Source organism: Haliaeetus leucocephalus, unplaced genomic scaffold, assembly GCF_000737465.1.
Source record: "Haliaeetus leucocephalus isolate CR32 unplaced genomic scaffold, Haliaeetus_leucocephalus-4.0 Scaffold0, whole genome shotgun sequence".
Classification (NCBI taxonomy): domain Eukaryota; kingdom Metazoa; phylum Chordata; class Aves; order Accipitriformes; family Accipitridae; genus Haliaeetus; species Haliaeetus leucocephalus.
Window position 1 is genome coordinate 586,042 of NW_010972436.1, and position 9,207 is coordinate 595,248.

The window sequence follows — 9,207 nt, forward strand, 5'->3', positions numbered from 1 at the left end:
CGCCGCCCGTTCCGCCGGCCCGCCGCCCGCCGCCGCCGCCCCCCCGCTCACCCGCAGCCGAGCCGCCAGGACGCAGTACGGCGCCATTTTGTTCACTGACAAAGATGAAGTCGCGCCCCGATGGCGTCACGCGGCCCCTTTCAGGCCTCCGGCGCGCGGGCGGGGGCGCCGCGGGGAGAGGCCGCGCAGGTCCTGGCAGGGAGGTACAGACGCCAAGAAGAGGGCCACGGGCCGCGACGCGGGTCTCCCCCGGGCGGGGGGAAGATTAACGGTGAAGCGACTCCGCGGAGAGAGCTTTCCCGGCAGCCCTCCGCCCCACCGCGCTCCGGCGTTCCCCCGTTCGGGGCGGTGCTTTGTCAGGCGCCGTCCTCACCCCAGCCAGGACCGGGGGCGGCGGGGAGCGCGGGTCGGAGGTGAGGGAGCGCGGCGGCAGGCGGGTGTCGCCTCGCCATGGCCAAGCACCACCCGGACCTCATCTTCTGCCGCAAGCAGGCGGGCGTGGGTGAGTCCCTGGTGGGGGGTTCACCCCCTCACCCTCTCTCCGCTGCGGGGCGGGGGGGGGGGGGGAGGCGGGTGTGCCGTTAGCGGCCGGGAGGCGCGCGCGGCCGTTAGGCCTGGCGGGGGGAGGGGCGGCCGCCTGGCTCCTCCCTCCCTCCTTCCCTGTTTTATTTGTCTTGTATTTTGACGTTCTGCCGTGTTTTATGGGTTCTTTCCTCCGCGGTGGGAGAGGAGGCTCTGTGAGGAAGGCCCCGGGTGCTTCCCCCGGGGGTCCGCCCTGACGTGCGGGCGCTCCTGGGCCCGCTCCCAGCAGAGCTGCATGGCGCTGGGACGGGCCTGGCAGCGGCCTCCTCTTCCTCAAGGGCTGGGGAGGCTGATGGTCGTGCACAGAAAAGTACGATTTTGAGGTACTTTACTCCTATTGCGTTGGCCGTGCCGGTGCGGCCAGGAGAATAAGCTGAAGGCTTCAGCCAGCACTGGGAGCACCTTCCTGGCTGCGAGATAAAATTACCTTCCGGGTCATACCTGTACACAGATAATGAGCTTTTATTCTTGCCGCTTGGGTCAGAATTTGCCCTGCTAAGTCTTAAAGAAGTCTTGTACAAGATTAGAAGTCGAGCTCTTTCTTCAGATTTTTTTCACTCCTTGGAAAAGCAAATTTAACGTGCGATTTTCTGAAAGAAATGTGAACAAAATATTCAGCTGCACTGTCCATAGGAAGCTTCTTTTTAGAAGAGTTAATGCAGCTAACAGTCTACTGTGTTGAAAATTTGTTTCCAGCCTGATGAATCCCTTGACCCTCAAACTTCAATTGAATCACTCTTTAGTCTTTCTGAACGTGGACATCCTGTCTTTAGAACTTGATATTTATGGTGTTTACCCAAGTTACTAACATTGTTGTGAGTTTCCTAGACAAGTGGCAAGACTTCTAAGATACATTTAACTACCTTTGTGTTCTGAAGTGAGGAAGGTATTTGGGCTGCCTTAAATCAAATAAACACTTGATTTTTTTAATTTTTTTTTTTTTGTCTCATTAAAACCAGTGTAAAAGCTGTGCCAAGACTCGTATATAGGATTTTGTTCAGTCAGGTACCTAGGCTACATTTGAAATGGAATAATGAACGTAGGTTTTCTTACTGTCGATGGGTGTCATTGCGCATCCACAGTGCATCTAAACTTTGATGGTGGTAAATGTCTCCAGGAGGATATGTATTGTTTATCATAAATATGCTTGTGTTTAGGCTCAAACTGTTTCTGTGGTTTACTTTTCTTTTTTTAAAGACTGCTCACTGCAGAAGATAATTACTTGACATTCAAGCTTGTAGTTACTTATATTTTTCTTCTGCTTCTGCCTCAAACAATTTTTTTTTTCTTCTTCTTCCAGCAATCGGAAGACTTTGCGAGAAATGTAAGTATAGCTTCTACATATAGTTGCTTGAGAACATGGTGTTGTGGGTAGAGCCATACAGTTTGGATTTGGGGATTGGATTCTATTTCACTTTAACCACGAACTTGATGTCACTCTTTGAGATGGGAACAGTTACTTGTGTGTTGCAAGTGTAAATTGATGAACATTTACAAAGTTACACGCTTAGATTGTCACCAAATGCAGGCTGTTCTAGAGAGTACGCTGCCAGCATTTTCAGTAGCTGAGGCTACAGTGACTTCATGTTTCCTTGTAATCTGTAATACAAAATGATCAGCCTGATCATTTCAAAGCAGGGAAAAGAGAATGCATTTTTGGAATCTGACTTCACACCTTGAGAAAGGTTCCCTTCAGCATCTAGGAGAATAGGAAATGCAGGGAACATCTAGAGTTAGAGCAGAAATACCCCTACAGAATCAAATGCCAGGGCTCAACTGTACAAGGGAAGAAAGAGTGTGATCTGTCATTAGATCGTTGTAGGTGAACAGAACAAATAAGATGACTGGTTCCTGACTCAAAAATAGTATGAAAATAAGCATAGTGGGGAGAAGCACAGTCTGAAGCAACAAGATTGTTTTCAAGAGCACTCAGCAGTGAAACAGATTCCCATTGGTAGTAGTTGAGGGCTGTCATGCTGGAGATTTAAGAGCAGGTTAGATGAGCTGTTTGTGGGAGTCAGGATTAGATGCCTTGGGAACTGGTAATAGGATATCAAGCCTTTCATCCCTAGGTCAGTGTTTTGGATAAGGTCCAGCACAGCAGAGACTGTCAATGGCATCTGATGGCTCCTTGCCTGTATGATGCGAGTACTTGAATTTCACTCAGTTCCTTGTGAGAAAGGAAGAGCAACTTTTGTGAAATTGCTGTTTATGCCAGTTTGCCCTTTCTTTGGCCTTCTCACAGATGAAGGATTAAAGGGACCACGAGTACAATCTCTTATCTCATCTCTTTGAGGATAGTAACTCCAGACTTCTGTTGATGTGGCACTGTGGGAGAAGCTTACACTGCTGCTTCTGTGTAGGTGAGGACACTAGTCCTGTCAGTCCAGCATTTTTTTCACAAGTGAAAAATTCCAAGAAATGTTCTGGAGTAAAAGTAATGGCACGATCTAAGCAGGTGTTGGCAAATCACAGAAGAAGTGACTTTGGGTTTCTTCTCTGATTGTGAATGAATGAATGAATAAATAAAAAACCTCAAATATTGCAGGCTACTGACCCTTGTTCCTCTCAAGTCTGTGTGCAAATACAAAGTTGCACTCTGTGCCTGCAAGATAAATTTCTGCAGTTCAATTGTCTTGTCTTTGAGTATACAGGCAAGTTCTTTGACTAGGAAGCTTTTCCTCTTCAGTGTGGGGGTGGAGAGAAGGATGTTCTGTAACCAAAGGCTCTGCTGTACTTGCAGGTGATGGCAAATGCGTGATCTGTGACTCCTATGTGCGGCCCTGCACTCTTGTGCGCATATGTGATGAGTGTAACTACGGCTCCTACCAAGGGCGCTGTGTGATCTGCGGGGGTCCAGGAGTGTCTGATGCCTACTACTGCAAGGAGTGTACCATCCAGGAAAAAGATGTATGTTGTCATCCAGTCTCCTGTTGAATTGGTTATGTCTTTATTTAGTAGCCGTGCTTACCTTTAAGGGGCTTGGAGCTACTGAAATTAGTGTTGAGACATGGGACGCTTGGGTTCCTCTACCAATATTGGCACTGGTTTTCATTACCTCGTACCTTCTTCCCCTGGTGGTAGTTCCCCGTGTTTGCAAAGCATTTTGAGATATTGTAGCATTTTGAGGTACTGTAACTCTCTTCATCCCAAAGGATCTTTGACTGCTTTGCACTGTACACTCATGGTTCGCTTCTTCCGCATGCTGCAAGTTACCACTTTAAGTTGTTATCTTACTAGATCTCTCCGCCTGGGTTTTATGAGGGTCAGAGATATTCCAGACACTGCAGAGGCAGTGGTAGCAGCAGCTCCTCACTAGAAGTCCACTATCAGCCACTGACCAAGGGCATGTACGGTACTGTAAGGCCTATGGAATCACCACCTGTGTTTTCCTTTGGATTACAACATAAAGTTAGATCTTAGTATCCAGTGTCTGCACTAGTAATTGTGTTTTACAAGGTTAAATTTTCTTACACAATTTCAGTGGGGTACAATTTTTTTTTATTTTTTTTTTAAATTCTGTTCTGGAACGGCCTATACTGTAGACATCTCTTTTTCTGCTAACGCTTTTTGGTGTAATGATCCTGTATTTCTATAGTCAGCGCTATAATCTTTTTATAATCTTCTTGTGCTGAAAGATAGCCGCTGTGCATGTGAAATGAGGCAGCTGTTCACCCCCTGTAAGGTATTTGTTAATATCCAACATGATTAGTGCAGGACATGAAGAACTGCAAATCAAGTGGTAGAAAGACCTCGGGGAGAAGCAAGAGCATGATGCTTGCAGTTGCAATATCCCCAGAATACAGACCTGATAGCTGTTAGAGTGTCCGTTAAAGGTTGTTTGGGCTTTGGTGCTTTGCAAATGCCATCTCTGGCACACCCTAATGACAGTGAAGAACATGCTGAGAGAATGGTTCAGATTGATTTAGAGGCACATACTCAGCTGAGTGAGTTACTGGTTTAATTGTCTGCAGTGCCTACGTTTTCTCTAGAGGCCTGCAGCTAAATTCAGGACAGGGGCAGGTCCTCATCTGAATTTAGTCATTACATCTGAAAGGACCATAATCTTTCTTAGTATCTAAATATGGATATAAGTGCTGTGATGGTGGTGCTGCCTCCTACTTTAGAAATGCTGTGAGAAACAGTAGTTTTGTTCACTTGCCTTTGGAACCAAGACACCTGGCTTGGTAAGTCACGAGTAAATAGGCTTGGTTTTATTTTTACCAATTCATATTGAATACCAACAGGTATTTTTCATAACCCAAGATCACCTATGGCTTATCATGTCTGGTTCAAGTGCGAATAGCCAGCTGCTCTGCAAGGAAGGGTTGTAGAAAACATACAGCTGGAGGAACAGGAGGATGACAAGTCAGAACTGAGGTATTCTGAGAGCTGGGTGAAGGCTGCTGTGGGTGAAGACAGTTGTTCTGTACCAGCAAACTCAAATGTTAGGGATTATTGCAGATGTGAAGTTGCAGTTCTGAAACAGCAGATTTGACATGACCGACTTGCAGGACTGAAAAGTGCTGGCACAGGTATAGGGTGCCTGGAACAAGAAAAGTTAAGTGTGCTGCCTGCAACAACTATGGTAGCTGGTGCTGATGTGAATAAGAAAAGCAGATGGACAGAGCTCTGTACCTGAAGCTCTAACACTCCAAGGTTTCAGTCACAGCACTTCCATCGTCCTCAGAGAAAGACTGGAAAAGATCATGAAGCAAGAAAGCAAATACTAAAATGGAGGGAGGAGGTGGAATGCTGTTGGGCAAGAGGCAAAGGGCCTGGTTACTCTTGGTTCATTTGTTCTGATGGAGGGAGGAATGAGGTTTTGTTTCACCCCACTTCAATCTGTGGGTAAGGGCCAAAATCCCACCTTGTCACCCTGGACAGCTCCGAGTTGCAAAAAGTAATCTTTTCTTGGGGACAGGAGTGTGCTCATGTGCTTCCTGCCTAGGAGGAGGTGGAAGAATGAACAGAGCCCTGCAGTAATGCTGTCAAGATTGTCACAGACTCCCTGGATCGTGGGAGGCAAGGCTTGGAAGAGTCCTACTATTGAGGTTCAAAATCAAATAAGGAGACAGTAGCTAGAGATGGGTTGTGGCAGGTGTATGGGGGAGGGATGATTTCTTTCCCCCCCCTCCTGTTATTTCTACCATGCAGACCCTCCCCACTGGCTTGCATCTCCTGCACCAGAGCGGGTATCGGTGCGGCAGCTTGGGTGCAGTTTCTACAGTGGCTGACATCTGCCCAGAGGCTTTCTAAATCTAATCCACTCGGGCTTACACAACAGCCAAGGACATGTGTTCCTCTGCTTGCATGTGTTTCTCACAGCTGCTGTTGCCAGCCACAACATTTTGCCCTCAAGAGTTATGCAGATGCTGGGCTTAGGTGGCCCATGGACAAATGTTCCCTGGTACACCAAGAGGTGCATCTCTGGTTTGTCTTTGCAACCACACCTCTGAGGTGGGTCTCCCCACTCCCCTTCTTGCTTTTTGTGTGGCTTTTTTCTCACTGTCCACTGGAATTCAGGTAAAAGAACTTATCCGTGTAGCTGCTGTGAATAGCTGTCCTCTCCCAAGATGACCATACAGCCTCTGCAGTCATCAATCCAGGATGCAGGAAATCTGAGATTCAGTTCTGCCATCACAGCTGAGAGGGGTCCCTAAACACGAGAATGGCTTGGTGACATCTAAAGCAACAAGACTCTTTTTGGCTAAGGAGGGGAAAGGTTGTTCCTCTGGGCCCTCTAAATCGTCCATATTCAAATTTACAAAGAATCCAGTCTTGAGGCATTGAGCATCCTTTTCATTAAACTGCTGATGTTATACGAGCTGTTTCCCGTCTTCACCCCGAGGAAGAGAATGTCCTAGAGTAATGTTAAAAAGGCATCCATCCTCTTCTCTGTTCCAGTGTCTTGCTGGTAGTAACCAGAATTGGAGGGCAGTTTGTTTGCACAGGCGTTGAGAATGTGTGTTGAGGACAGGGTGAGGACCGTGGGAACTGACAACCTACTAGAACTGTCTGTGTAAGCAATAATGTTGTTCTGTTTGCCCATCTCCTAACTTACATCCTCTTTCCTTCTTACAGAGAGATGGTTGCCCTAAAATCGTCAACCTGGGCAGTTCCAAGACAGATCTCTTCTACGAAAGGAAAAAGTATGGCTTCAAGAAGAGGTGATCCTATCCGTATGTGGCTACGCCTCCTGTCAGGTTGGCAAGAGGGTCTTGGAACATCTCTGGACTTTACTATTACTGGAAACCGGTTGATTATTTTTTTCTAAAGCAGTACAAATTCAGTAGTATACTTGGGGTTGGAGAAGTAACGGACTGAGTGGGGACTGAAACCTGATCAGAACTGACTATCAGAAAGAGCAAATGAGGATTACTGTCTCTTGCCTTTTCAGAAGCTCTGCTAGTAGCTGCCTATAGTAGCTCGCTATAAAAATCTTGGTGGGCAAGTATTTACACGTGGAGGAGACCAGCTCAGTAAAAAGCAAGTGCCATTTCTGGTGTGGGGAAACACCTTGTGGTTGTTCTTACCAGGCCTCCTCTCAACTGCGTGAAATTGCCGCACGCATCAGTATTGAGGAACAGAACACCGATCCCATATGTCCACTCCCCCCCTCCCTTCCTCCAGTATATTTCCATGCTGCCCTGTTTTGTAAGGAACCTGCTCATGGCTGGTGCCTTCCTAGGGAGAGCACAGCTGTTCCATGTTTTCTTTGACAGATTAATCCAAGGCCTTTTCTTGTAACCATTTCTGTAGGATCCATACCAATAAAGCTTCTTCTTTTGTTTTTTTTTGTGTAACAAGGGTTTCTCTCCAGTTCATTCTGTGCTTAGCCTCTCTGGAGCTTTCTGGGGACACGCAGGATTAGCCCAGCTAGAACTGCACAATGGGTTATCTGGTTTCTGACAGTGTCTGCTTATGGCCGTGTGACCTTGCTGCAAGGAGCTTCAGGGAATGGCTATTGCTTTTGTCTGCCTGTGATCCCAGCCACTGATCATTTTGTCCCATAGCGTGAGGATCGCTGAGCTTGTAACCCTTATCCTAGCTAATACGGCTGTGGATGTTGTTTCACCATGCAAACATCCAATCCCTTTCTAAAACCTACTAAGCTATTTGACTCGCTATCCTGTTCTTGTGAATAAGTTAAAGCCTTCCCTGCTGTAACTGGAAACCAACTATTGTGTTCTAGGCTATTAGCCGTATGCATGCTGAAAACCAGAGGCTGCTTGTTTGTCAAATACCAGTAGAGGCTAAAAGCAGTCTGTTGGCTCAGCAGAGATCTGGGAACAGGCGCCTTTATGCAGAGGCAGAACTGAGTTCCCTGCTAGTACGTGCACTCCTCAGATGGTTAAAGTAGGGTCCTAGCTCAGCGTGCCTTGCAGTCCTAAAAGTCTTCATAGTCTGAGCAGAGTGTGTGCTACAATAACGGGATTCTCTTTGCGCAGTCTTGGGGTGCAGAGCCTGTTTTATGCTCCTTCCAGGAATTCAGTTGTTCCCCTGAGGTTACGACTGATTCCTCTAACTCCTCTCTGGCTTAAACGCCTCTTCTACCTGCTCCAGCCATTTAGGTGTTTTGGATAAGAGTGAAAACAAGCAGACGAGTTGTGATCACCCTTCCCTTAAAAGTCATTTCTTCCTGTTGCAGCTGGCTGTAGCTATGACTGGTCCTACAGCCAGCCATCTCAGCTGCTTCTCCCCCCCCCAACTATTAATTCTGTCAGGTTTCTCTTCCAAGCTTTTTGCAGTCCTGAGAGTATCTGTATGTCTTCTTCCCTGCACCATGGTTCCCTTACACAGCTTCTGGTTAATTTTTACCAATGTGGATGCTATTTGCCAAGATGTTCAGAGCAAACTGGTTCTTTGGTTCCCAGAAACCCAGTCTCTCAAAGGAATTCTACCTGAATAAGCAGCTGCCTCTTGTTCCTGACTGGGAAGCCCATGTCAGAGCCAGTATCAGCCATGTTAAATTCTGTATTTCCTTAAAAGCAGGGCAGGGCATGACATGCAGATTTTTTTGTACCTGGAACTTTATCACTTCAACCAGCATTTATCACTTGCTCTCAGTCAGGCCACACAAATTATCGCACTAGGAGTGCAGAAAGTTTATATGTACTTTTTTCTTTCCTGGAAGTTTCTAAGATAACAAAAGTTGTTCAGTGAAGGTAGAGGGAAATGAAGTTTGAATTACTTCTTTTGTCTCGGAGTTATTGGCCCTGGTGCAGGGACCCCTAGAAGATCTAATTTTAGAGCAGCCCTTGTTCCCGATCATTTAGCAAAGGAGCGGCCAGGCAGGGGTTGCTGTAGAGATACGAGTGTCCCCATCCCTTCCCCCACCCCCAAAAACGGCTGAGCATACTTACTTTCTTGGCACTCACGGTGCCCTCACTCTGACTGCTGGGTATATCGGTCTGCATTCTGGCAGCAATGAGAGTTAAGCTGCCATTTCTAGTTGTTCTGAGTCACTGGGCAGGTGGAGAGAGGGAGGGACAGGCTTTTTCCCCTTTGCCTTGTTTGCTCAGACAGCTCTGGGGAGAATGCCAAATGCTGCTGGTGCTCAGATCAGTTCAGTGCCGCTGCCTTTCTGGCACTTTCAGAGCACGGACGGGACATTGCCCTGAA

The 9,207-nt window shown here is 47.2% G+C and overlaps 2 protein-coding genes across 5 annotated transcripts in view; one reads left to right on the forward strand and one right to left on the reverse strand.

Moving 5' to 3' along the window:
- The window catches only part of ACO2 (aconitase 2, mitochondrial), a 22,084-nt gene extending 21,927 nt beyond the window's left edge, over positions 1–157 (reverse strand). The window contains exon 1 of the mRNA XM_010585954.1: positions 52–157. Coding sequence (XP_010584256.1) covers positions 52–87 — 36 coding nt within the window. The 5' untranslated portion in view covers positions 88–157. The remainder of the gene's footprint in view (positions 1–51) is intronic.
- A 52-nt stretch (positions 158–209) lies between these two features.
- On the forward strand, positions 210–7,373 carry PHF5A (PHD finger protein 5A). 4 transcript variants are annotated; one of them, XR_775520.1, is made up of 5 exons: positions 210–502; positions 1,883–1,906; positions 3,326–3,492; positions 5,740–6,563; positions 6,667–6,754. XR_775520.1 is itself a non-coding variant. In XM_010585748.1 (4 exons), exons 1-4 carry the CDS (start codon positions 451–453, stop codon positions 6,754–6,756), a joined length of 333 nt encoding a protein of 110 aa, XP_010584050.1. In that variant the 5' UTR covers positions 210–450; the 3' UTR covers positions 6,757–7,373. The 4 variants fall into 4 exon arrangements, 2 of the variants coding, with proteins under 2 accessions (XP_010584050.1, XP_010584135.1); XR_775521.1 differs by having other exon boundaries at positions 5,740–6,042; positions 6,667–6,752; XM_010585748.1 differs by lacking the exon at positions 5,740–6,563 and having other exon boundaries at positions 6,667–7,373.
- Positions 7,374–9,207: the final 1,834 nt, after the last annotated feature.